The sequence below is a fragment of the Puma concolor genome, chromosome D2 (assembly GCF_028749965.1).
Source record: "Puma concolor isolate L17-30 chromosome D2, mPumCon1.1.hap2, whole genome shotgun sequence".
Classification (NCBI taxonomy): Eukaryota; Metazoa; Chordata; class Mammalia; order Carnivora; family Felidae; genus Puma; species Puma concolor.
This window is the reverse complement of record NC_141677.1, coordinates 48,464,763-48,492,761: the sequence shown is the minus strand read 5'-3', so window position 1 is coordinate 48,492,761 and position 27,999 is coordinate 48,464,763. Positions and strand designations below refer to the sequence as shown.

The window sequence follows — 27,999 nt, the reverse complement described above, 5'->3', positions numbered from 1 at the left end:
GCGCCACAGCGTCACGTGACCCAGGTAATTGGCTGGGCTCGCTGCTCACCCCCTGCGCGCAGCCCCTGACTTGCAGCTTCCAGGACTGCGCTGCCGCGCGGACCCGACGGCCCGGTGAGCGCGGCTGCCTCGCCACTCCGGGTCCCTGCGCCTCCTCTTCTCCTGCCGTCCTGGGGGGCGGCCCCTCTGCTCCCCTGTCCCGGGGCGCCGCTGCACTGGGGCCTGAGCCAGGCCCCGTCGGGGGTGGTGGGAGAGGGAGTGAGCGTGACCTTGGCTCCGCCCTTATCTGGCCAAGGTCTCTCCAAGGACCCCCAGCCCTTCATGCACGTTCGACCCTGTGAATGCAGTGTTTTGCGTGAAGGAGTGACTTGCTAACGGTGGGGTTTCAGGCATCAGCGTGGGTTCTTCAGCTCAAAGACTGCATACTGTCCATGCTGCCTTTCGTGGCCTTGTGGGGGGAGGGAGGCGGTGTGAGCTGCTGCTCGTCACCCTCAACAGGCCAGGCTTTGGAGGGCTGCCGAGCTGGGGATGGGGAGGGTCCAGCGTTAGGTGCCTGGCGGGACACACCAGGCAGTTTCCAAGTCTGAGGACCTCGTGGGGGCAGGGCCCTTACAGAAAGCTTTAACCAGGGTCTCTGCTTACAGATGAGGAAACTGAGACCGTGAGAGAGGCCGGGAGGGGAGTGAGGTCGCAGTCAGCCTGGGAAGTGCTTCTCCTGTACCCCGAGAGATGTTGGGGGAGACGGGAAGGTGCAGCGGGGTACAATGGGCATAAACCGGACCTTAAGGGCCCCATTCTGACCCCCCTCCACCATGGGCCCAAGCCCGCCCTTGCGTCCCCTTCCCTGCGACTCCTTCCCACACATACCACAGCCTCTTGGAACAGGTCCTGACTACCTTTGTACTTTTATAACCTCTGGGCTTTAGCTCAGGCCCTTTGTCTCTGCCAGTGAAATAAGCACACCCCTCCCTGCCCTGCTTCCTACCTTGGAGTCTGCCTTCTCTTGGGTTCAGCAAACTAGGGAAAAGCCCACCCAGTTCTTAGAATGTGGGGCCAGAGTAGGCCTGCAGCATTGCCAGTCCAGCCTCCATTGCTGCCTGGCTTCAAGGTCTTGGGGAGGGCCCTTCCCCTCTTTGGATCTCTGTTAACTCATCTTAACAATGGACATACTGCAGGAGGAGTCCTCACCAGCACAGCCCAGACAGGGCCTTGCATGTGGGAGGCTTCCTGGATAGCACGTGTGCAGTTGTTACGGTTGTGGGGTTGGGGGTGGGGATGGTACTGACCTTGTCCCTAGAGAAGAGACCCCCAAGAGTTGCCCCAAGCAACCTACCTGTTATTAGTCCACTGGGGACTGGGCTGGGCAGAGCGTCCACAGCATGCCTGACTGACTCTTTGCTGTCGCCTTCGCCTGGGTGGACAGGACCTGGTAGGGTTAGCTGGGGCTCTGGCTCCGGATACTGAGGTTGGTTCTGTCTCTAGCCCTCCAGGGTTCCTGGGTCCTCAAGCCCTGCTGGGATGGGGGCAGGGGTAGCCAGCTGGCTGCCTTCCTACCAGGCCAGGTGAAGGTCATAGCAGTGTCCAGCAGCCACTCCAGACCATTCAGTGTTTGTGACACAGTATTCCTGTACTAGGCCACGCTGGACACAGCCAGTCTTTGTCACTGCCACCCTGAGCCATCCCATTCCCCTGTGAGGGTGGGGGTGGGTGCTGGCAGAGAGAGCACTTCTGGCTGTTGCTATTGGAAAGGGCATGTCATTCTGAGAAATCTGGGTTTACATCCTGACTCTCTAGTGAGGAGGGTACAAGTTCTGGAACCATACTGAGCCCCATCACTTACCAGTTTCCCTTTTATAACGTGGGGATAATCTAAGTGCCCACCACATGAGATTGCTGAGAGGGTTAAATAAGCACAGTGCCTACCCCAGAGTCAGTGCTCACAGTCTGTGTGCTTTTATTTTTATTCCCACAATGGATGGTCTTGGTGTCTGGTTTCCTTTGCCTTAGAATGGGGATGATAGAGCTTCTTGGCTTGTTTAGATTCTTCTGATGTTCTAGGCCAGTATGTCCTATGTCTCTCCATCATCGCCCAGAGCCGTATGGGCAGGGTCAGCCCTGTATTTGCCTAGGGACAGTCAGTGGCAGAGCAGGGGTTGGGACCCTGGCACTCTGATCCCAGAGCCCATGCCTTGAACCCCAACCCAGCACCTGGAGAGGTGCTGTTCTAGGGAGATCTAGCCCCTAATGGCCCTTGCTCTGGAACCTGGACTCATCAGCTGGTGGGGGTGGGCATGTGGGAAGCTTGGGGCACTTGGGGCTCAGGTTCCAGCTGAACCCACCCCCTTCCTCCCTTCACTGGACTATATTTTTGCTTTTTAATTTACTCTGTTTAGAGTTCCTGCTGGTTGCCCTGAGGAGCCTACTTTCCCTCGCTTGAGAAGACCACCCTCTTCTCTTTACCGCAAGTGAGTTTGGAAGGGGAGGGAGGAAGCAGGATGGAAGGGCTTGTAGAAGGGCCAGCCAGATAGTTCTGGAGACTTGGTTGAGCTGATGGGTGGGGGTAGGGTGGGGGAATCCTGTCTAGGGGCATTGGCTCAGGACCAGATAGGACCTGGGAGTCAGTTTTGCCCCAGAAGGCATGTTTTCTGGGACTGAGCTGTGCAAGGGGAAGCAGGCTTCTGCTTGTGTGGCCTCTGGTGGGGTGGCTCTGGTGTTGCACCCCCACTTACAGGCTGGGATTCTCTAGGCAGAAGCATGTTGGTGAGGATTCAGGGGAAGCTGTTCTGTGTCCAGGCAGTACTAGGCTGGAGCAGAGGAGGGGCCTCTGCTCACACTGGTGGAGATGGGGGTAGGGGAACGGAGGTCCTACTTTACAAATCCTGTGTATGGGGAGGTGGCCTTAGTGGACCCTGCCAAGCTCCCATATTGCCTGGAGAGGGAGCCCCAGGGCTTGCCACTGTGACCGCTTCTGGTCACAGGGACCAGAGACCCAGCAGTGCCATGGGCCCCCTGAGATGGTGTAGCTCAGTCAGCCCTCCTTTCTTCAGGCTTTTTCCCGAGAAGCCATGGTACACCCAGCCCATGAAGGACTCCCCTGCTCGAGTTCCAGGGTGGCCAACTGTGTGGCTCGCTCCTTCTTGGGTGTACTGCCTGCACATGCCCTGTGACCCACACAGTGGGCTCTAAGACCTTGGCTGAGTGCTCCCTTTGGTAGGACCCTGGTGATAGTTGCTATATCAGGCTTAGGGGGATAGCAGAGAGGGAATGTGGGCTGGGTGGGTGGGCTCAGCAAGACTGGGGCTCAGAATGCTGAATAGCTGTTGGTGAAGTTAATTGAGCTGTGACCTACCACTAGGCAGTGAATCCGGGACTCCTGGCAGACTGTTCCATTTTCTCCTCTGTCTCATCAATGCCTAGCTCAGGGCCCCCTGCCCAGTAGAACCAAAAATACCAGATGAGTGAATGGTGGCTGCCAGAGCCTTTGTTCTGGTCCTGTGGTTTTTACCTCTCCCTCATTGCCTGTGTCCAGAATGAGTCAGCTGAGGCTGCTGCCATCCCGGCTTGGGGCACAGGCCTCGAGGCTCCTGGCCCCACATGATATCCAGATGTTCAGCCGGCGCAGCAGGTCGTCTGGGCCACCGGCCCCCTTCCCAAGCAGCAAACGTGGAGGCAGCTCCAGTTACATGGAGGAGATGTACTTCGCCTGGTTGGAAAACCCCCAGAGTGTCCACAAGGTCAGCACCCCCTCTCCGCCCGCTGTGGAGGGGGGAAGCTCCTGGAGCTGGGCTGTGGAGGGAGCGGTGACGAGAAGCAGCTTGCCTGCTGTCTGATCTTGGACAGGTTTCTTTGCCTCCATCGTCCCGGTTTATAAAAGCCTTGGCCTTGGTGTTGGGTGAGGAGAGTCTGTTGCTTTCCTGTTTCGGAACCAGCCAGTAGGTGGTAGTCTGGCCTGAGAAGCCCTGAGCCTGTCCTGCTCAGCTGCACCTGGTCTGAGATCTGCCCCTGCCCCCTGGTCATGCTGTGCTGTTTCCAGGTGGCTCTTTGTTATGTAGTTAGGGGCCTAAGTGTTTATGTATGCACTGAGCTGACAAAATAAATACCTGCTGATGGTAAAAATAAATAAATAAATAAATAATCAGATGACAGGGCAAAAAGGGAGAAGTGAAGCTGCTCTTCTCTTGACTCATTTTCCTCAGAGGAAAGTGATCACATGATTTAAAAACCAGAAGTGTGAAGTTACGCAGTAAAAAGGCTCCCTCCCCACCCATCCTCTGTCTGCTCAGCTCCCATCTGTCTGTCCCCCAGTTTATTCCTAGTTTCTTCTGTATCCTTTCAGAGAGTTTCTTTAGGTAATTTTTTTGCGAGTATAACTCAATTTCCCTCCCTTCACACAAAAGCAACATGTAACATCCGTGGCTTTGCTCCAGCCTTCTTCTCTTAGCACACAACTCCAAGATTTTCCATGTCACTGCATCAAGAGCCTCATTGTTCTTTTTCCCAGCTGTGTAGTATTCCATTGTATGGATGTGCCAGGCCTGTCCCCACTGACAGTATCTGGCTCATTTCCAGTCCCTGGCTGTCACGACCAGTGCTCCTGCGCATCATTTCATACATTTGTCATCTTGTACATTGCAGCTCTCTGTAGGATAAATTCCCCCAAGTGGAATCATTGGGTCACAGAGGATCTGTGTATATAATTCTGTTGGGCCTTGCCAAATTGCTTTCCAGAGGGCTTGTGCCACTTGTTCTTTTGAAGAAGGGTGCGAAGAAAACACTTGTGTTCTAGAACATGGAGGTGCTTAGGCATATGCATATCTGCTTTTGGCTTCTACATGAATAGTACACTTTTTTTTAAATATATACATTTTTTAAGTTTATTTATTTAGAGAGAGTACAAGTGCTAGCAAGAGGGGCAGAGAGAGAGAGAGAGAGAGAGAGAGAATCCCAAATAGGCTCTGCTCTGTCAACGCAGAGCCCAATATGGGGCTCAAATTCATGAGCCACCATGAGATCATGACCTGAGCCAAAATCAAGAGCCGGATACTTAACTGACTGAGCCACCCAGGTGGCCTCTGCTTGGTTCACTTTATAGTTACATATCTTGGTGATATTCTACCTGTTCCACAATAATAAATGCACCTTATTTTTTTTAAGACTGCATTATCTTCCAGAATCTAAATGTACCATCATCTATCTAACCTGTGTCCTATTGGTCACCACTTAGATTTTTTTAAGGTTTTATTTTTATTTATTTTTATTTTTAAGTAATCTCTGTACCCAACGTGGGGCTCAGACTTACAACCCCAAGATCAAGAGTCACATGCTTCACCGACTGAGCCAGCCAGGTGCCCCTAGATTTTTTTTTTACATTGTCATTTTTTAAAAAAATGTTTATTTATTTTTGAGACAATGCAAGAGTCAGAGTGCAAGCAGCAGAGGGGCAGAGAGGGAGACACAGAATCTGAAGCAGGCTCCAGGCTCTGAGCTGTCAGCACAGAGCCCGATGCAGGGCTTGAACCCACAGACCGTGAGATCATGACCTGAGCTGAAGTCGGACGCTTAGCCAACTGAACCACCCAGGCGCCCCTACATTGTCATTTTTGTGAACAATCCTGTAGGGAACATCCTTATATGTATATCTAGGCACTCCTGTATAAATACATTTCTAGCAGTGGAAATGCTGGTTCAAAAGATACATTCATTGAAAATATTGAGAGGGCCTGCCTGCCTAATTGCCCTCCTGCCAACCCACAATGTGTGAAGGCATGTTTCCCCCAAGGGCTAGAAGCCCCTTTCACACCTGAAGCCCCTGAGTCACAAGTTAGAGCCTTCCCCCAAAAGCCTTCCAAGCTGGGGACTGAAGAGATCCAGGCTTTAGGTTGGAGGGTCCTGGGCTAGTTGCAAGGGGTTTTCTCGGCAGGGTTCTGGGAAGGCCCAAAGAGCTATGGTGGTGAGAGAACACCTAGCACCCGCTGGGGACCCCAACCGGGACCACCCCCCACTCCTCCCGGACCCTGACATGGCTGTTTTCTTGCCTCTTCCCAGTCCTGGGACAGCTTCTTCCGGAAAGCCAGTGAGGAAGCCGCCTGTGACCCCGCTCAGTCACGGTTCCCTGAGAGCAGGCCATCAGTCTCGAGCCGGATCAAGACCAGCAAGCTGGTGGAGGACCACCTAGCTGTGCAGTCCCTGATCCGGGCTTACCAGGTAAGTGACTGGGAGGGCCCAGGTTTCGAGGCTGGATTGGCTTCTGGGATATGGCCAGGTGCTGACGGAAAGGGGACTGGCTCAGCTCCAGAGTCACCTTCCCCAGAGATTCCTTCTCTGAGTCCTCTGTTGCGTGGCTCTCACTCCTCTGGTTACTCGCTGTCTGTTACTGTTTATGTCATTAACCACCCCCTGGTATTTTTTGTGCATACTGGTATTTTGTTTGTTGGTGGTCTTTCTTAATGGAGAGCGGTCTCAGAAACCACTATGCCCCAGGCTTCCAGAGGAGTACTTAGTAAGTAATCAGTTTCAGTAAATGTTGAATGAAAGTTGAGTAGATTGACCCTTGTTAATAATGTCTGTTTTCTCTTCTTTAAAAAAATTTTTTTAAATGTTTACTTACATAAATAAACATTATGTATGAGAGAGAGCAAGAGTGCATAAGCGGGGGAGGGACAGAGAGAGAGAGGGAGACACAGAATCTGAAGCAGGCTCTGAGCTGTCAGTGCAAAGCCCGACGTGGGACTCAAACTCAAGAACTGTGAGATCATGACCTGAGCCAAAGTTGGATGCTTAACCGACTGAGCCACCCAGGTGCCCCTTCTGTTTTCTCTTCTTGACTGAGCATTCCAACAGGACTGAGACTGACATACAGCAGGTACCTAATTAGGGTTTACGGAATGAATGGACGGATAGTTCAGTAAGCAGCACTTCCTCTATCAGCTGCTCTGTTCTGGAGACTTAGGCTCTTCCCTGCTGGGTCCCCAGCGCCCCTGCTCTGACAAAGCATCTTGATGACGTTCCATATTCTTGGTCTTGACTGAACAGGACTAATTGGAGGGCTGCTCTGGGTGTTCCTTCCATAACAAGTGTAATCATTTGGGATCTCTCTGGGAATCTGGCTGAAAGTGTTTCATGAGAGAAACATGTCAGGCAGACATGCTGAAGGAAGGGCAAGGGCGTCCCGGGGCCCTTGGCAGAGACTCCGTGGGAAGGAGCAGCAAGCCACCGCAGGAGCCGGGGGAGGAGGAGGCCTTAGCAAATGGAAAAGGTGCCTTGCCTCTGAATGAGGCGCTCTGTGGGGTGGCAGCTGCACTTCCTGTGCACCAGTTATGCTGGGAGGGAAGCGGGAGGTGAGCAGGCCTGAGGACCCATGAATTGTGGGCCACTTGCAAGCAAACAGTAATAATTGTTCTTCTTGACTGGCTGAAAGAGCCAGAAAATGATCTAGCCGTTGACTTTGAAAACCAAGAGGAAAGAATGTAAAACTCCACATAACATACAAGATAGCATTGGTGCTGCTCAAGGGCCTTATTCTCCAACCACCGTTCCCAGCTCTTCAGCTGCTCTGTGTTCTTCAGCCGAGACTAAGCACTGGAGTCCTTCCAGCGGAGTAGTGTCTGGATTCAGGCATGTTACTGTGTATTTGTAGGGTAAAAATCTGCCAAAGGTTATGCCTGATGTGAGCAAGTTCCCACTGGGTGGGCTGCAGCTCCTCACAGCCCTGGAGGAGGCAGAGTTATTGTTTTGCTCATCTACACACAGTACTGAAAATCCTCAGACTTATTATTAAGAACATTTTCTTTTTTTTTTTTTTAATTTTTTTTTTTCAACGTTTATTTATTTTTGGGACAGAGAGAGACAGAGCATGAACGGGGGAGGGGCAGAGAAAGAGTGAGACACAGAATCGGAAACAGGCTCCAGGCTCTGAGCCATCAGCCCAGAGCCTGACGCGGGGCTCGAACTCACGGACTGCGAGATCGTGACCTGGCTGAAGTCGGACGCTTAACCGACTGCGCCACCCAGGCGCCCCTATTAAGAACATTTTCAAACATATAAGAGGTAGAAGAATTGTGTCTCAAACCCCACACCCATAAATACAGGGCCAGTCTTGATTCCTCTGTTAACCACCTCTGGCCCTCACCTGTTGGCCCTTGAGGATTTTGAAGCAAATCCTGGACATACCATTTCATTCACCAGACATTTTAGGATGGATTTCTGTAGGTAAGGCTCTTGAAAAATGTACCATGATAGCACCGTCACACCTAAAAATGTTAACAATCACCCTTAATGTCATCAGATATGCAGTTGGTATTCATGTTTGCCTGTTTGTCTACAGATTCCTCTCTGTTTTTGTGTTTGCCATTTTTTATTTATTTATTTATTTATTTATTTATTTATTTATTTATTTATTTATTTATTATGTGGAACAAACCAGGTTGTTTGTGCTGTAGAGTTTTCCTGAGTCTGGATTGTGCTGATTGCATCCCCATGGTGTCACTTCATCTGTCCCTTTGTCCCATGTAATTTCTATAAATTGGTAATTAGATCTAGAAGCTTTATCCAATATAGATTTAATTTTTTTGTTTCAAAATCAGCTTCCTGGTGGTGATGGGTACTTCATCAGTCAGCAGCTCTGGATGATTATTTCCTGGACACATTAATTCATTAGGAGTGGTAAAAATGGTGATGATATTCTAATTCTACTTTTGTTTCTTTGTTTATTACCTGAAGTACTTCTGTCAGGAGAAACTTACCTTTGTCAGCTCCACTTCTCCTGAGGTGCAAATTGTATAGGAAAGGCAAGATCAATGCTTGATTTTCAAAAGTATGACATGGTTCCTTAGTGTACTCCAAAGGTGGCCAATGAAGGTTTTTCTTATTATTTAGTATGATATGAATGCGTGAATTTAAACCTATTTGATGAATTATTTATTTAATTTTAATGTTCATTTGTTTCTGAGAGAGAGATAGCATGAGTGAGGGAAGGGCAGAGAGAGAGGGAGACACAGCATCTGAAGTAGGCTCCAGCCTCTGAGCTGTCAGCACAGAGCCCAATGCAGGGCTTGAACCCATGAACCGTGAGATCATGACCTGAGCTGAGGTTGGATGCTTAACTGACTGAGCCACCCAGGTGCCCCTATTTAATGAGTTTTAATCTGTTATAGATACCATCCTTCTCATTGTCAAAATGTGTCCTTATTCCCTGCCCCAGCAGTGTTTGAGGACCCCTTTCTTATCTGGTATGACAAGATGCTCTGAGCTTATCTTGTACATTTCTGTCTAGCACTGGACCAGCCAGTTCTTCACGGAGTGCTGGGAGGGTCACTGCTATGGTCTGGTCATGACTTCTGGGCCTTTTCAGTGGTTAGAGCCAGGAAATATGTGTTGTTTTTTTTAAGATTTTTTTTTTTAAGTTTATTTATTTATTTTGAGAGAGAAAGAGAGGAGAGAGAGAATCCCAAACAGGCTTTGCACTGTCAGCATGGTGCCCAACAAGGCTCGAACCCACAAACTGTGAGATCATGACCTGAGCTGGAGTCAAGAATCAGATGCTTAACAGATTGAATCACCCAGGTGCCCCTAACAGACAACACATTTATGGGTTTATACTGATGTTTCCAGATACTCCAAATGCAGGACTTAAGGTTTGTTCTTGACCTCATCAATCTTACGTCAGTGTCTTCTTTTAAAGATGCCAGAAATAGGGGCGCCTGAGTGGCTCAGTCGGTTAAGCGGCCGACTTCGGCTCAGGTCATGATCTCATAGTCCATGAGTTTGAGCCCCGCATCGGGCTCTGTGCTGACAGTTCAGAGCCTGGAGCCTGTTTCAGATTCTGTGTTTCCCTCTCTCTGACCCTCCCCCATTCATGCTCTGTCTCTCTCTGTCTCAAAAATAAACGTGGGGAGCCTGGGTGGCTCAGTTGGTTAAGCGTCTGACTTCGGCTCAGGTCATGATCTCACGGTTCGTGAGTTCAGGCCCCGTGTCGGACTCTGTGCTGATGGCTCGGAGCCTGGAGCCTGTTTCGGATTCTGTGTCTTCCTCTCTCTCTGGCCCTCTCCCGTTCATGCTCTGTCTCTCTCTGTCTCAAAAATAAATAAACGTTAAAAAAAAAAAATAAAAATAAATAAACATTAAAAAAATTAAAAAAAAAAAATAAAGATGCCAGAAATAGAGGTCTGAAAGACATCAATACAACGACTATTTGATTTTCCCACAGCCTGCACACTGTGGTTTTAAAATATAATTCTACTGCTGCCACTATTGATTGGTACTAGAAATGAATTTATAATATTTTTTTCCTGGAGTTCTGTTTGTCTGTTGGAGACATTCTGTTAGTCAGTTGTGTAGTTATGCCACCAATGGATGCATGAATCCATTGGTTTTGTTTTACTTTAATTTTTAAAACTTCATTTTGTTTTATAGCAATATAAACTATTTACAAGATTCCAAAATCAAATTTTCAAAGCCAAATGTATCCTTAAAAGTCTAGTTTCCATCCCTGGCATTCTACTCTATTCCTTTTACCAGAGATCGTGGTTTTTCTTCCTTTATGGTTTTCTTGTTTTATGATGTATTTTTCTAATGCCTATGTTCATTTGTATATATACAAATACATGCAAATGCATATATTTACTTGAATCTTCTCTTTCTTAGATAACGGGTAGTTTGCCACACATACTTTTCTGTAATTTTTTTTTTTTGCTTAACAGTATTTTGGGGAGGCTACTTCCTAGTAGCAAATAGGGATTTTTTTTTTTTTATTACTCTTAACAGCTCTGTAGTACTCCCTGTGGGGATTTCCCATATCCACACGCCAGTCTTCTATTGATGGACACTTGGAAGCTTCTAGAATTTTGCGATTACTAATAGTACTGTAGTGAACACTTTTGTGTATGCATGCTTTCTTATTTTTGAAAGTGGCATGATGTACTTTTAAGCCGAGTGGAGCTCCTGCCCACCTTAGTGGTCATGGCGAAGGCAGCGTGCAGTGGCTGGGTGCTGGAGACATGTGGAAAGTTGAAATTCTGAAGTGGGAAATGAGGGGCCAGGGCCCAGAACTTTGCTTTTGGTGAGGGTGTGTCCGTCTGGGCCCCAGCCTGGCCCTGACCTTTTTCCCCTTCTCCCAGATTCGAGGCCACCATGTGGCCCAGCTGGACCCCCTGGGCATTCTGGATGCAGACCTGGACTCCTTTGTGCCCTCGGACTTAATCACAACCATCGATAAACTGGGTGAGAGTTCGTATTGCTCTGGCAGTGCCGGGGCCAGCTGGTGGTGCCTGTGGCCCTTTGAGGGGCTCTGAGATAGCTTGCCTCCAGGGCCTGGGGTCCAGCAATCAGCCCCAGAAGCTTTCTTCTGACCTTTGCCCGGCTACCTCATACGATCTTCCCTCATCCCTAGCCCGTGCACTATGTGCAGCAAGCTTGTGTCCCAGCCTACCCTTGTGGTACAGGCTGGGTTCTTTTACCCCTCTGCACCCTGCAGACAGAGTCCTTGAGCTTTAGGCTGGAACTGGTGGGAGAGTGCCGGGGGCACTGTTGGAAGGTCTGGGGATATGGCTGGGCCCCACCTGGCCTGATCCCTCTCTCCTCCCCTCTGCTGCCTGGGCTGTGTGTATCTCCTCAGCGTTCTATGACCTGCGGGAGGCTGACCTAGATAAGGAGTTCCAGCTGCCCACGACCACCTTCATCGGGGGATCTGAGCATACCCTGTCTCTGCGGGAGATCATTCGGCGCCTGGAGGTGAGCACATACAAGTGTGTCAGGCACACCTGCCGGCTGTCTCTGGGGTGTGCTAGAGGGAGGGAGGATGCTGCCTTTTGTATTGCAGATGCTGGGACCGTTGCCCCTCTTCCTGGCTCCTTGTGGAGTCCCCACCTATTCCCCCAGAGCACCTACTGCCAGCACATTGGCCTGGAATTCATGTTCATCAATGACGTGGAGCAGTGCCAGTGGATCCGGCAGAAGTTTGAGACCCCTGGTGTGATGCAGTTCTCCAGTGAGGAGAAGCGGACCCTGCTGGCCCGGCTGGTGCGCTCCATGAGGTCAGGCCCCCGGCACCATGCAGGGTGGCTGCAGTGGTTGGAGGGTCTGCTGCAGGGCCATGAGATGTCCCGGGCCGTGGCTGAGAAACTAGGATAACTGGTAGGGGAAGTCAGGACTGGATGGGCCTCACCCCTGGCCCAGGGGAGGTCCATAGGAGCATCAGGGGCCAGGTGGCAGGGATGGGCTCCAGGAGAACATGACAGCAGGGGCAGAAGTGGCAGAAAGTGGCTGCGGGAGTTTGGGCAGAAAGGTTCCCTACATGGAGTGAGTGTAGCAGTGCTTCCTTGCAGGTGGGGCACCACCTGGCTGTGCCCACTGGCTGTCCGAAGCTGGGTCCAGGGCTGGCAGGGGCCTAGAAGAGAGCAGGGCTCAGCTGCTGGGTGCAGAGTGGATGTGTGGTGGTGAGGTACAGGATGGAATTTGAGCTGAGTGCTGAGGAGGTCTTTGTGTCATGGAAAGGGCAGAGTGTGTGTGTGTGTGTGCGCGCGTGTGCATGCATGTGTGCATGCACAGGACTATGGGCTGGGAGCAGGGGGAGATGGGTTATTGGAACAGTCTGACTGGAAGGGGGAGGGGGGTAACAGCTGGGGATGCGTGCAAGCAGAGGTCTTTATTTAGGCTGGGGGGATGCCCAGTCTCCTTCTGGCCTATGCTCCTGGTTGGTGGATTTTGATGGCAGGTCCTGACTGCAGAGGAAGGTGATGTTGCTGCTCCCTCTGCCCCGGGCATCCAGCTGTGGCCCTCATCAACAGCCTCTGTGACCCCCAGCCTCTCCATCCTTTCCCTTCTCTCCCCAAGCAGGTTTGAAGACTTCCTGGCCCGGAAATGGTCCTCGGAGAAGCGATTTGGCCTGGAGGGCTGTGAGGTCATGATTCCTGCCCTCAAGACCATCATAGACAAATCCAGTGAGATGGGGATCGAGAATGTCATCCTGGGGATGCCACACAGGTGGGCCCCCTTCCTGCTCCTCCACAGCCCATCTCTTCTCCAGGCCCAGCAGAATGAGATGGAAGGGAGGGGATGAAAATCAGAGCAGGGGTTTTGGGGGAACCTGAGGCAGGATGGCCTAGAAAGTTCTCAGAGTCGCTGGGCCCCAGGGCCTGCTCAGCACAGAGTCAGGCCCTTGGCCAAAGCCACATGGAGGCAGGGACTAACCAGGTTTGCTCAGACTCAGTTTTTCTCTTCCCATGTTGCCGCTGTCCCCAGGAGGGTCAGGATTTCAGAAAAGGGGTGTCATACCTCTGGGGGTTCCTGTGGACAAGGAGATGTGGAGGGTTATGTCCCAGGGAAGTGAGGGCAGGGCCTGGGCAGATGGCCATGGGTTGGCACCCTCTGGAGGGGGATCTCTGGAGGTGAGCTGAGGGCTTTTTCCCCTGGCTGCAAGCTGACTGCATGTTTCCCTGAGACCTTGATAGACTTGGAAGGCTGGCCTGGCAGCTGGGCGGTTACCTCTGAGCTAGAGCCTATGGACTAGTGAGGATTACAGCCTGGGGACAGAGACCAAGGTCCTGTGGAATGTGGCATAAGAGGACATGCAGAGCAGTCTCAGGGGCAAAGCCCCAGCATTTCCTGCGACCGTCTCCACCTGCTTGTGGGTGGGCCAGTCCTGGGCCGCACTAGCACGGGGGGTGGCTAGGTGTCCAGATGCGGTGTGAGAGGGTCTCCCTCCTGTGGGCTGGCTGCCAGGAGCCTGGGGTTTGTCTGTGATGGCTCCTTGCTCTGAGGGGCCCAGAAATGCCCAGTGTCTTATCAGAGGGTCAGGAAGAGCTGGCTCAGTGGTCTGAGGTCCCCCACACATGGCTTCAGTGGAACTCTTGGGGAGGATGGCACTGAGCAGCCAAGGGCAGATGTGGGACTGTAGGGTGGTGCTGGGGGAGGCTCCTGGCCTGAGGAGCGCCCTGGGAGCCAAAGGACTGTTCTACGCCAAGCTTCCATAGTGGGAGTTAAGGGGACTCTGAGGCTACAGGCCTTGTCCGAGAGGGGCTGAGGGTTGTTCATTCAGCTCCTGTGGCCTCATAGCCCTGACCCACAGAACAGGAGAGAGGCCCACCTGGAAGATGGCCCTTCTGTGAGGCCAGAGGTCTGGCCAGGGTGTGTGCAGGCCTGGGGCTGATGTCTGCTGGTGGGCTATGGGGGGTGAGTTCTGAGGCCTCCCCAATGTCCCGATCAACCTGGTGCCCACCCCTGAATTAAACCGCTGCCTGATGGGAAGTCCAGGCTGCACTAGAGAGTCCCTGGTCTCTGGCTGCTTTCCTGTCCCCACCACCCTTAGACCTCAGCTTTCCCGAACAGGTCCCCTGATAACTCCTGCCCTTAGGATCAGTCCAGTCCCCTCATCCCCGTCCTGCATCAAGACACTGCTGGCTGGGCTGGGAGTCATGTACGAGCAGCTGTGGGTAGCAGATTGGGGCTGAGGTGCTGGGTTAGGCTCAGCTTTTGGCTGGAGGACAGCGGGGTGGAGGTGCCGGGGGATGGTGCATGTGCATCCTGCCATGAGGCTGAGTGGCTCCTGCTTGAGGACCTCCAGAGTCTTGAGTTGTACAGGGGTGTCTAGGGGAGCTGGCCCACCAGAGCCACTCATGTGCCCTTGTAGATTGAGACAGGACAAGAGGGCCAGGCCTCCCTTGGGCTGTACTGGGAGGGCTCCCCTGACTGCCATGCTGGGCTCTGGTAGGCCCAGGTGGGGGGATGCTGGGGCCTGTCTCAGGAGGTGGCCTCTGCAAGATGAAAGTCCTACCACTTCTGGCTGCAGGGGCAGGCTGAATGTGCTGGCCAATGTGATCCGCAAGGACCTGGAGCAGATTTTCTGCCAGTTTGACCCCAAGCTGGAGGCAGCAGATGAGGTAGGTGTCAAGCCCTGGTCCCAGATATCTGGGAGGTAGATTCGGGAGGGGCTGGACCAGAAGCATCCAGGCTCAAACAGATCTGTAGATGGATGGATATGTGGAAGAATGGGGAGAGAATGGGTATGTTGTTGTGAGGCCACCAAGGTGAGTGCTATGATCTCTGAAACTTGGGAGAGTCCTCAGGTAATCTGGACCAACCTCCTTGTTTTTCAGCCAGGGAAACTGAGGCCCAGACACAGAGAGTACACATGGGGGAAAGGCATAGGGAGGGAGAGAGATAGGATCCTAAGGAGGCCCCACATCATCAGTGCAGAGCCTGGACTCGGGGCTCAAACTCATGAACCGTGAGATCATGACCTGAGTTGAAACCAAGAGTTGGATGCTTAACTGACTAAGCCAACCAGCGCCCCTGCTCATTTTTCTGTGGGATTTTGGGCTTTGTCTTACTGGTTTGTAAAAGTGCTTTATATATTGAGGGTGTTAGCCTTTGCCTGCATTTGTCTTATAGTTATTTTTCTCAGCTTGATTTTTTTCCCCCTAATACTGCATGTTTGCTTCCTTCATGGCAGATTTATTAAATTTTAGCCGCCTTATTTTTTATGGCTTCTGAGGTTTGTACGTTGTTTTTGAAGGGTCTTGAAACATATATAATGTTTTTCTCTGCTGTACTGTAGGCTCATCTGTCGTGTGTACATTGTTGGTTGCTTTGGTGCAAGGAGTTAGGTAGGGGTCCAGCTCCAGTATTTGCCACCGGTCTCAACACCCCCTTCATTTCTCTGCTTGCACCGTCATTAATGCTGAGGACAGTAGTTGATCATGTGAAGGGCTTCTGATGAGGGGCCTTGGCTGGCCTCTGAGGCCTGGGGGAACCTGCCTGCCTTTCACAAAGAGGGGCAGTATGTGGGGTGGGAGGGCAGGACGAGGGTGTAGGTCGGGAATAGCAGTCTTCCCAGGGAGCAAAATCCAGGGAGCGTCCCAGCCCTGCTGTGGGCTTGCATGTCCATGTGTCTGCCTGTGCGGCTGAGAGGGGTGGGTTCATCACGGCCCACCTCAACTTTCAGGGCTCCGGAGACGTCAAGTATCACCTCGGCATGTACCATGAGAGAATCAACCGGGTCACCAACAGAAATATCACTTTGTCCCTTGTGGCCAACCCCTCCCACCTGGAAGCTGTGGACCCTGTGGTGCAGGGAAAAACGAAGGCAGAACAGTTCTACCGAGGGGATGCCCAGGGCAAGAAGGTGAACTCGCCTGGGTCCTAAGGGGTGGGCTCTGAGGGCTGGGCTCAGGAATGGGCTCCGGGGGGCCGGGCTCTGAGGAGTGGCCTTTGAGGGCCGGGCTCTGAGTGAGTAATGGTCCCTGAGGAACAGGCCCTGGATCTTTGCAGTATGGTGTGCAGAGATGGGCTACACAGGCTTGGGCTCCTCTTGGCTCACATCCTGCCCTGCAGGTCATGTCCATCCTGGTTCACGGGGACGCTGCCTTCGCCGGCCAAGGCGTGGTGTATGAGACCTTCCACCTGAGTGACCTGCCCTCTTACACCACCAATGGTACTGTGCACGTCGTCGTCAACAACCAGGTGAGTGCCTGGGCTGCCTGCCAGACCTCGTCAGTGTCCCCCATTTCTGAAATTCAGGTAGCACTTTGGGGGAAGTGTGCGGTGATCCTGGTTTTAATCCCACTGCTCTGCCACTCCCCAATGTATGACTTCAGGCAGACCAGCCTGGTCTGTGAAATTGGTGTGTGTCTGTATGTATACATATACATATACATATACATATACATATACATATACATATACATATACATATACATATACATATACATATACACATACACATACACATACACATACACATGCATACATACACATGCACATATACATACACATATACACATATACATGTACGTGCACATGTACGTATGCACATGTATACACATACACATGTACATACACATATACATACACACATACACATACACATATACATATGCATATGTATACGAATCACATATACATATATACATACACATATACACATATACATGTATGTGCACATATACATACACACATGTATACACATACACATATACATACACATACACGTATACATACACGTATACATATATACACACATACACATATACATATGCACATGTATACGATACACATACACACATATACACACATACACATACACATACACATACACACACACATATACATATACATAAATACACATGCACCATGGAGAACGTTGTAAGGACAGGTATACAGGTGTAACTGGCACAGAGGCTGGACATGAAGCTAGATGCTGCTTTTAGCTCTATAGGAACCAGTCTTAGAACACAGCTGTCACAGGCCTTTGCTCTTCAGGCAGCTGTGCTTACTAATAGCTCTTCTGAGCCTATAAAGCCCTGAGTTAATTGCCTTATTTGCATTAAGTCATTTAATCTTCACAGAATAACCCTGTGAGGTGGTAGTTAATGAGCCCTTTTCGTAGATGAGGAGACTGAGGCTTTGGGAATTTAAGTACCTTGCTCAGAATTGCACACATAGCAACTGATGGGACTGGCAGTTACCCACGCCTGCATTCTCACTACCTCTGTGTAAAATGCAGGAAAAAAAAAAGGCATGATTTCCCTGGTGTTGCTGCCATCCCTGTTGGGCCTGCTGCTACGCCTAATTTAGGGGCCATTTACTCTTAAAAAATTTTTTTTTAATGTTTATTTTTGAGAGACATTGAGAGAGACAGAGACAGCATGAGCGGGGAAGGGGCAGAGAGAGAGGGCGACACAGAATCCGAAGCAGGCTCCAGGCTCTGAGCTGTCAGCACAGAGCCCGATGCAGGGCCTGAACCCACCAACCATGATATCATGACCTGAGCTGAAGTCAGACGCTTAACTGATTGAACCACCCAGGTGCCCCAGGGCCATTGACTCTCAGCCCTTCATGTGCCATGTATCTCCTGGTCACACCTAATGGACCTCAAGGCAAAGACAACTCCTATTTCCTTGACCCACCGGTCTCCCAGGCAGTTTCCTTGACCCACTGCCTGTCTAGCTCTAAGAATACAGAGGTGCTGTCATTTCCTCCTGCTTCTGCAGATCGGCTTCACCACAGACCCCCGCATGGCCCGCTCATCACCATACCCCACCGATGTGGCTCGTGTGGTTAACGCACCTATCTTCCACGTGAACGCAGATGACCCAGAGGCCGTGATATATGTGTGCAGTGTGGCAGCTGAGTGGAGGAACACCTTCAATAAAGATGTTGTGGTGGACTTGGTGGGTTTGGGGCTGTGAGCATGGTGGGGAGTATATAACCTGTCCCTGCTGTGCCACGTGGGCCACGTCTGCTATATCTTTGGCAGTGAGGGCTGGGAGTGCTTCTCGGGTGGAAGGTTTAGTGCTCCCAAGAACAGTCTGTACAAAGGCCAGGAGGTGGGGCATTCAGTGATAGGTGATAGTGGGGGGCTTTCAGGGGCCTCGAAGGGTGTACCCTGCCAGCTGTGCCCCAGTTGTGCAGTGACTAGGCCTGCACTGCCTGGGGACACGGACTGAGCCCCTCCCCATGCTGTCCTTGCAGGTCTGTTACCGCCGGCGTGGCCACAATGAGATGGATGAGCCCATGTTCACGCAGCCGCTCATGTACAAGCAGATCCACAGACAGGTGCCTGTGCTGAAGAAGTACGCGGACAAGCTCATTGCTGAGGGCACCGTCACCCTGCAAGAGTTCGAGGTGGGCAGGCTAGCATCATGGACACCTGGGATAAGCCTCCAGTAGAGCCGGGACCCTGGGGTAGTTGGTGATGTTGGCAATGATTTAAAGAAGTAGCCAATATGGCCTTTGTCCCTAACATCCCCTAGCTGTCAAGGACAGAGAACCAAAGACATTTACAGCCTGGTGGGGCATAGGGAATGCTGCCATGTGGGGGAAGCTCAGCCTCAGGCAGGAGTCCAGAAGACTTCCTACAGGAGGCAGGCCTGAACTGTTTGTCCTCACAGTTATCTGTGGATGCATTGGTCCTTGCGCCTTGAGGGAGCTCTGAGAGGAAGCACTGTGACTCTTTTCTGAGCCGCCTCCAAGTCCCTTGCTAAGCAGGAGGGATCCCCCTTAATTCTGAGACTTTGGCCTCTGGCCACAGGGTCCCTGCAGGCCAGCAGACAGACAGTTCTAGAATGTAGTGAGGAGGACCAGGGTTTACGAGTCTGGGTTGATCCAGCCTCTAGCTGTCTGGGCCATCAATACCTCAATCCCCACATTCCCCCTGATTTCAGGAAGAAATTGCCAAATATGACCGGATCTGTGAGGAGGCGTATGGCAGGTCCAAGGATAAAAAGATTCTGCATATAAAGCACTGGCTGGACTCCCCCTGGCCCGGTGAGCGAGTGGTGTGTGGCTGAGAGTGATTCGCCAGGGCCTGGGACCAAGGTTGCAGTGGGCCCTGGTAAGGGCAGTCACTGCCCAGCCCAGAGGCTGCGGGCTCCATCCATGAGACTCCTGAGGCTGTTGGGGGGCTGATTCCTGCAGGTGGGGATGGGCCTGGATACAGGAGAGATGGCATGTGTAACCAGCTATTCTCTGGAAAGGGAGGGCTGAACCAAAGCTGGTGGACGCCAGAGTGGAGAGAGCCTGGGGGAGGGGTGCTCAGAGGGCCTCCGTGGGATAGAGCTGGATGGCTGTGACCCTGGGCCCAGGGAGTGGTCCCCACAGGGGCCCAGGGGAAGATAGGAACTGAGCTGCGGCTGTGAGCTGTTGCAGGTCCCTAGGGTGGGTCAGGGTTTGAGTGCAGGTGGGGTTAAGGAAGATGTGGGCCCCTGCGTCCTGGGGAGGCATCGGGATCTGAGGCCCGATCACCACCCAGAAGCACTCAGACTCCGCTCTCTCAGGCTTCTTCAATGTGGACGGGGAGCCCAAGAGCATGACGTGCCCGGCCACAGGCATTCCCGAGGACGTGCTGACCCACATTGGTGAAGTGGCCAGCTCCGTGCCCCTGAAGGACTTTAAGATCCACACAGGTGAGGTTGCTGTGCGGGATGGTGCTCAGGGGTCGGGGAGGGGTGGCCGTGTCCCCACTTGGTTGTTGGCACGTCGGCTGAGCTCTTGGAACCTCTTCTGCACTCTTGTGAGGTGTCCCTGATAATAGTCGCTCTTAGCGTGGGCAGATGTAGAAGCCACGCTCCCTGCTGGATGCCAGTGACCAAGGCTTACGTTGGGCACCTTGGATTTTCCCAGTACCTTTGCTGGGGGTGTCTGCGGTCAAACAGAAGGAGAGCAGGGAAGCAGGGGCTTCTGTGGAGTGGGTAGTTGGACCTGGAATGTCAGGGGTGGGCAGGGGGTGGGCAGGAGTGCTGGGCCTGCTGCTGACCTGGATGGATGAGACAGGGCGACCCTGCCACTCCTTGGTGAGCCTAGCTGTACTTCCTGGCTGTGGCCGTCCTGGTTGGGCAGCCTGGAAGGCCCCCAAGATGGTGTGGGGTGCCTGTACACCCTTGGACCAGCCTGTGGGAGTTCCAAGGGGATTCCTCCACAGTGTGCGTGGCAGCCCAGGCGTCTTGGGGTGCCCACTCTGTGCGCGTGTCACATGGGTCCCGTGTGGGTATAGGACCAACAGGAGCCCCGCTTGGGCTGGGTGCCTGGGCTCAGATCCAGACATCTCTATAGTGCTGTGGTCATGCATAAGATAATTCCCTCTTTTGAGCCTCAGTCTCCTAGAGTGGCAGGTGACCTGTGGTGAATGTCCCTCAGTGCATGTGGCATCTACATGTGGCAGGTGCTCTCCTAGTGATGCCTGCTCCATCCCGAAGGGAGGGAAGCTGGGGATGGCGCACTCAGTCCTGCTCATGGAGTGGGTTTCCTGCGGCCTGCCAAGGCCCTGCTCTGTGGGAGGGATGTCCGTGGAGTACATACACACCTGGGCTGTCCCAGGTGGGGTCGCCAAGTCCCTGAATCCCTCAGGCCGGCTGCTTGTTCCCACAGGCCTCTCTCGAATCCTGCGGGGCCGTGCAGATATGATCAAGAACCGGACGGTGGACTGGGCACTGGCAGAGTACATGGCCTTTGGCTCCCTGCTCAAGGAGGGTATCCACGTGCGGCTTAGCGGGCAGGATGTGGAGAGGGGCACGTTCAGGTGAGGGTGGGGAACATTCTCTGGGTCCTGGGCCCCATGGGCATTAGCCTTGTCCACATTGACCCCACGGGCTTTCTGGGAGCTCGTCTATGCTGCTCAGAGTCTCCCAGTCAGCCCAGGAGCTCCGGAGTGGAGTTGGCTCTTCCTTCTCTTCCTGGACCATGTCTGGGGAGGCCTTATCTGGCTGAGGTAGTCACAGGTAACCCCATCAGCATCCCCAGCCCCTGCTCTTGGGTCAAGCCATCAGAAGGTTGCTGGGCCACCTCTCTGACCCTGTGGGATTACCACTGGGAAGGGAGGCTACCTGGAGGAGAGACCAGATTGCTCTGGCTTCCCAGGATCTTCTTCATGTGGCCATCCTATGGAATTCTGTCTGATTTCCTGGCACAGTGACAGAGGCTTGCCTGCCTCCTGTTACCTGGTCCACCTGCTGTGGGTGAACAGGTGGTAATCCACCTGCCCTCCATCCCTTCCCCATCTGTCTCTCTCTAGTCACCGGCACCACGTTCTCCATGACCAGGAAGTTGACCGGAGGACGTGTGTCCCCATGAACCACCTTTGGCCTGACCAGGCCCCCTACACTGTGTGCAACAGCTCCCTCTCAGAGTATGGAGTCCTGGGTGGGTCAGAACTCTGCCTGCAGGTCAGATGGGCCCTGAGATGCCTGGGGACTGGACAGGGTCTTGCACCCCAAGCTATCCTAGCTTTATTGTTTTGACCATGACCACCCCTGCACTGCACCCAACAGTTCTATCTCCAGAGCCCCTCTCCAGGCTCTGGGCTCCTGGGACTATGTCCCCTGTACTCTCTCTCCCTTGGCTTGACCTTTAGCTGGCCTGCTTCCTCCCTCACTGTCTCCTTCCAGAGGCAGAAACCCTGAAGAGACCAGCCCCCCACTCCCTCCCTTCCCCTCAACATCACTGCAAATATTTTGGGGGGTTCCTCTTGGCAGATGGCTCCTGCTGCCTCCCCAAGGTATCTTTGGACTCGGCTCCTTGTCTAGATAATGCTAAAGCTGGCCATAGGTGAGGTCGGAGCTGAGGGTGGGCATCTCTGGGCGTATTGTCATCTCCCAGGAAGGAAGATTTCTGGCCTTTGGGCCCAAGGAGTCCCCTGGCTCTTGCTGACCTGCTGGGAAGGATGGGTGGGGGCAGGGAGAGTGTATGAAGAAGAGCTGGGTTTGAATGGAGCCACTGCCACTTGATGGCAATGTGTGGCAGGCTCTGTGTCTGTGCCTTCTGTTTAGGCTTTGAGCTGGGCTATGCCATGGCAAGCCCCAATGCCCTGGTCCTCTGGGAGGCTCAGTTTGGTGACTTTCACAACACGGCCCAGTGCATCATCGACCAGTTCATCAGCACCGGCCAGGCCAAGTGGGTGCGGCACAACGGCATCGTACTGCTGCTGCCCCATGGCATGGAGGGCATGGTGAGGGCCATTGTGGTGGCTGGGGGCTGGGTGGGCTGTTGCACTCCTGGGAGAAGGTGGGTGGACCCTTGGCCTCCAGCCAGGTTGGGGGGTGTTTTCCTTCCGGGCCCCTGGAACACACGGGTCTGCTCAGGTTGGGGCCTGCGTAGGTCTGCGTTGCTGCTGTGCTGACATTGCTGTCACTAGCAGTAAAGTCGCTGATATCTGAGGATTTGCTCTGGGCTGGGTGCTGCTTAAAACCCTCTCTGTGAGCTCTTCCAGTGCTTACAACAAATTAACGAACCGGGTACTGCTCCCGGTTTCCAGATGAGGGAAACTGAGGCACAGAGAAGTCGAGTGGCTTGCCCAAGGTCACACAGCTAGAAGCTGAGGTCTGAATGTCACGCTGTGCCATCCTGCCAGTCCTGTGGTCTTCTCCTGAGTGACCAGTGTGTGTGCCGCCCACAGGGAAGAGGGAGGATGTGCAGGCCCGTGGGGGAGGGAAGGGGAGGAGCAGAGCCCTTAGCCTGACCAGCTGGGGGGATGGGAGAGCTGCACCGGCTCCAGGGAAGCTTCTGTGACCTCTGCCTGGCTCTGTGACCTGGGGCAGGGCCTTCCCCACCCTGGATGATTGGGCTACAGTGGATGTCCGTTGAGGGCCTGTTCAGCTTGGACTGGTCATCTAGTCAGGGACCGATCACTATTATCATCACCGAATGGCTGTTCAGAGCCAGGACTCCCTGTGCTGAGCATCTTTTTTTTTTTGAGAGAGAGCACCCGCACACTGCATGAGTGGGGGAGGGGCAGAGAGAGGGAGACAGAGGATCCGAAGTGGGCTTTGCACTGACAGCAGAGAGCCTGTTGTAGGGCTGGAACTCACATACTGTGAGATCATGACCTGAGCCGAAGTCAACAGTTGGCTGCTTAACGAACCGAGCCACACAGGTGCCCCTGTGCTGAGCGTCTTGAACACCGTGTGTAGTCCTGTGGGATTCTCACTACTGGACTGGGTGGTCAGTCCTGTGGCCCGTTTCACACTTGAAAGAAGTGGACTGGCTCTGCCCAAGGACATTTAGCTGGAGAGGCACAGGGTGGAGCTTGAGCCAGGCTGGGTGGGGAGGGTTGGGTGGCCTGCCTGTTGCCGTGGCACCAGGTCCTTGGGGCTGTGGGGCAGGTCGCCCTCATCTCATGGGGAGCCGCCTCCTGGAGGTCAGTGTGGTGTTGTCTTGCTGCTGCCATGGAGCGGAGCAGCCCATGTGGGCGAGAGCAGGAGCAGGAGTCAGGGTTCGAATGTGCCTCCTGTGGCTGAGTGACTGTGGGGTTGTTCCTTCATCTCTCTGCCACTCACCTTCATCTGCAAAGCGAGGAAACAAATGTCTACACCATGGGGCTGCTTTCAAGATTAGTGAGTGATGTGTATTTGGTCCATAGAGCTGTGCCTAGCACCCAGCAGGTACTCAGTAAATGGTAACTGCTGTAGGTCAGAACATTCAGGAAAAAGCATCTCACCTTGGCCTTTTTGCCTGTCCTTCCTGCCCTACACATTCACGTGTGCTGGCTCTAGCCAGACCCTCCTCTGAGAATGTCCTCTCTACTCTTCTTCCACATTCCTGGTCCTTTACTGTGGTTTGGGCTCCAGAGAGACAGGGCATCTCCTCCAAGAAGCCACCCAGACTTTCCCCTGAGCCCTGGGCCTTTGCAGGGCCAGGGGTTTGTCCTGTGTGACACTTAGGCCAGCCTGTGCCATGTAGCACTTGTTTTCAGGGCCCGGAACACTCCTCAGCAAGGCCTGAGAGGTTCCTGCAGATGAGCAACGATGACTCCGATGCCTACCCCGTGAGTAGTGCCCTCCCTCCTCCGGGGCAAGGCCAGGGCACGCGGGCCACGCGGGCCGGCCACCTCCCAGCCATACCCCGGCCCCCCCAGGTGTTCACCGAGGACTTCGAGGTGAGCCAGCTCTACGATTGCAACTGGATTGTTGTCAATTGCTCCACACCGGCCAACTACTTTCACGTGCTGCGCCGCCAGGTCCTGCTGCCCTTCCGCAAGCCGGTGAGCTGCCTGCCCTACTCACCGCCATAGCAGTGCCGGGCCCAGCTGCGGGAGCCCTGCCCAGGCAGGGCAGCTGGCAGCTGGGCACATGTTTCCCTCTTAGCTGATCATCTTCACACCCAAGTCTCTGCTGAGGCACCCGGAGGCCAAGTCCAGCTTTGACCAAATGGTATCCGGTAAGTGCCCAAGTGTGTTGGGGAGGTGGCTGATGGGGGGCCTGGTGGCCCATGGCCCTCTGCTCCTGGGACTCTTCCGTCCTCGCCTCCGTCCGTGCCTCTGCAACAGCTCCTGGCTCATTCCTCACCGGTGGCCAGGTTGGGAGTTTAGCGTGGTGGCCGCCTGACATGGTCTGGCTTGGGTCACTTGGGCTGAGAAGCAGGGCCAGAGCAGGCGCCGGGTGCTCCCCCTGCTACAAAGCAGGGCCCACCTGGCTGTGCTGGGGGAGCTGAGATGTGGGAGGCCTGGTGGAGGTCTGACCAGTACAGCAGGGCACGGAGTATCATTCAGTTACTCATTCAGTGTTCTTTCACTCATGAACCAAATAGATACTACTGGCCCTGGGGACCCAGTGCTCCTTCCAGGAGCTTTCAGGCTCCTTTACCCAGGAGTTGAGGGCCAGATAAAGCATCTGAAGGACCAGGTGTTGGAATTGAGATGTGACCCAGGGGAGGACCAGGGAGGGGCAGATGTGGGGCCCTGACGCTTCGGAGAGCAGAGCCATCTTGGAACACAGTCCTCGGTAGTAGGGAGAATGGCAGGTGCTGGCCAGGAAGGGACTCGGCAGTGTGGACAGGTGTTTGTTTGTCACCTGTGTGTGTTGGGGCATCCCCTCTGGTGTGGGCAGGTGACTGAGCCGGCAGTTCAGAGCTCTGGCTTTGGCACTGCAGACCTCCCAGGTTGAACACCCGGTGCTGGCTTTTCTCTGCTGAGGCCTGGCAACCAGGCACCCTCTGGGCTTCAGTGTCCTCACTTGAGGGGACACTTGGGGACACTATAGTGTCTTCCTCAGAGGTTTTTGGAGCATTCTTGGCTTGGTGCCTGGCACGTGGTGTGAGCCCAGGGAGGAAAAATGTTCAGAACTTGGGACATGGTGGCCTGGCTGCAGGCCTAAGGGAGGAAGGGAGAAATGTGTGCAGCCTCCCAGACAGCTCACCTTCTAGCTTGGTGAGCAGGTGGCTGGAGTGCATGCAGAAGGTAAGCGTGACTGGATGGGGAGCAGGTTGGGGGCAGATGTTGATGCTATCAGATGAGGACTTGATGTCACCTTCTCTATCCTCTCCAAGGGCTCTCCTTGTCATACCTGCCCCTCCGTCTTGGCTCCAGCCCATTTCTGTCCCTTTCCTGTGACATCTCAGGGTGTCATCTGTCCCCTGCTCTGTGGTTTGGCTCAAGAGGCCACAGATCCAAACCTGGGGGGTTAGTCTCAGTGGCCAGGGAGAGCATGGGGGTGGCTAGGGATGCGGGTCCTATTCTCGAGCTGTTCTGGCCAAGCTGATGCACCTGTGGGAGGTGATGTCCCTGCCATGCCCTGTTGGACCTCCAGGGGCCAGCTTCCAGCGGGTGATTCCTGAGGATGGGGCTGCGGCGCAGACTCCTGAGCAGGTGCGGCGGCTCATCTTCTGCACTGGAAAGGTGTACTACGACCTGGTGAAGGAGCGGAGCAGCCAGGGCCTGGAGGAACAAGTGGCCATCACCCGCCTGGAGCAGGTGCACCCCATGCCCTCACCCAGTCGGAGTGGTGGACAAGGTCAAAGCACCGGCCCCCGGGCTTTGGGCAGCATGCCAGGCAGGGCTGGGACTAGGCCCCACGAGGGGAGCTGGGGCTGTGGGCACACCCCCCCTTCTCCTGGCTGTACTCTGCTTTCTCCCTGCCTGCCCCAGATCTCTCCATTCCCCTTCGACCTGATCAAGCAAGAGGCAGAGAAGTACCCGGGCGCAGAGCTGGTGTGGTGCCAGGAGGAGCACAAGAACATGGGCTACTATGACTACATCAGCCCGCGCTTCATGACCATCCTGAGTCGGGCACGGCCCATATGGTAACGAGGCTGGGGGTAGGGGTGCCTGCCACCTACCCCTTGCCTCTGATGAGCCCAAGGGACTCTGAAGGCCTGAGGCTTCATCCTGGCTCTGCCCGGCCCATTTGCTGTGTGAGCCAGAACTGGCCACTGCCCTTCTCTGGACCACATTGGAAATCAAGGGGATAGTTTCATAGTCCCTGCTGGCTTTATGGCTGTTGGGGACAGACCAGGGACCCCATCAGTTCCACCTTACGGAGACTAAACCTTTGTCTTCATTCTGCAGCCGGAACTGAACTAGAAGACTTGCTGCATATCTCAGAGCTCCTTTGATAATAGGCCAGTCACTTAGCCTCTTGGGACCTCAGGCTCTTCACCTCTATGGCAGGATGATGATCAGGATTAGACCCGATGCAGTCCTGGGGTAGTGGCCAGGCCAGGCCCAGACCTCCTTTTAACGTGTCTCTTCTCCCCCAGGTACGTTGGCCGTGACCCAGCGGCTGCACCAGCCACAGGAAACAGGAACACTCACCTGGTTTCTCTGAAGAAGTTTCTGGATACTGCCTTTAATCTCCAGGCCTTTGAGGGCAAGACATTTTAGAGCTGGCAAGGCCTGGCTGGGTATTGCTGTGGGACTGGCTGGTGAGGGGAGGGACGGGTGTGCTCCTGCCCAGGAGAGGGGCTGTCCAGAGCCCCAGGATAAAATAATACTCACATAAGTGATTAAGGCCAAAGGTAGGTGCTGCTGGCTTCAGTATTATGCTACCTTGGACCTTGGTGTTTGTTTATGTCAGAATCTGTTAGGACTGAGCAAGCCAGAGGGCTCTGATAGATGGGCTGTAGTTCGGGAGTGTTTCCCCGCTTGCCCTGGTCTTCCTGAAATTTTTGTGTGACTTCTCCATCTGTGCTGTTCGTGTCTCTGCAGACAGCCACCCAGGAGCCCATGTCTTTGGCCCCTATCTCCCATCCTGGTAGATCTGGTTGCTGCTTACCCTGTCCTTGTTCATTTGTAGATTCAAGGAATGTTCTGTTTTGTGCTCTTAGAAATAAAGATTTCAGCAATAACAACCAGGTGAAGCAAAACCATGCCAGGTGATTTAAATGTGCTCTGTTTTATGGAGCGTGTCATAATGAGGTATGTCAGCTTCTGTGTGAAATACAGCCGCAGCTCAAGTGTACCAAAGCAGAAAACCAAATAACAGAGAAATAAAAAAGTGCTTAAGAGAGTTTTTCTGTTTTCATTTCATGTAAAACTGGGGAAGAGGCATATGGTTTAGAGAAGGTAGGGAATGGGGAGGGAGAACAAACTAAACATGTAGAGGATGAAATATCTGCCTCCATTGGACAGATTTTCTTTGGAGCACTAGGCAATGTTTGCAAATCTGTTGGCATGTCCACTCTAGCTTTTGTTGGTTTTGCTTCCCCGCAGAGATGCTGGGAAAGGTGCAGCACAGGAGGGATGTTTTGCTTTCTGCAAAGCACTTATTCATTTATCCCTTCTTAGAGTACTTTCTCTGT

At 53.4% G+C, this 27,999-nt stretch overlaps 1 protein-coding gene across 2 annotated transcripts; it reads left to right on the top strand.

Annotated features, from left to right (window-relative positions):
* On the top strand, nucleotides 1-27,707 carry OGDHL (oxoglutarate dehydrogenase L). 2 transcript variants are annotated; one of them, XM_025917898.2, is made up of 24 exons: nucleotides 1-114; nucleotides 2,394-2,465; nucleotides 3,530-3,734; nucleotides 6,046-6,204; nucleotides 11,115-11,217; nucleotides 11,612-11,727; nucleotides 11,875-12,029; nucleotides 12,832-12,978; nucleotides 14,783-14,873; nucleotides 15,938-16,117; nucleotides 16,327-16,455; nucleotides 17,985-18,164; nucleotides 18,466-18,618; nucleotides 19,158-19,260; nucleotides 19,770-19,898; nucleotides 20,860-21,010; nucleotides 21,503-21,630; nucleotides 22,257-22,435; nucleotides 24,179-24,250; nucleotides 24,341-24,466; nucleotides 24,570-24,642; nucleotides 26,010-26,173; nucleotides 26,348-26,502; nucleotides 26,959-27,707. In XM_025917898.2, exons 3-24 carry the CDS (start codon nucleotides 3,531-3,533, stop codon nucleotides 27,080-27,082), a joined length of 3,021 nt encoding a protein of 1,006 aa, XP_025773683.1. In that variant the 5' UTR covers nucleotides 1-114; nucleotides 2,394-2,465; nucleotide 3,530; the 3' UTR covers nucleotides 27,083-27,707. The 2 variants fall into 2 exon arrangements, with proteins under 2 accessions (XP_025773683.1, XP_086536385.1); XM_086680259.1 differs by lacking the exon at nucleotides 24,179-24,250.
* The last annotated feature ends 292 nt before the right edge of the window (nucleotides 27,708-27,999 follow it).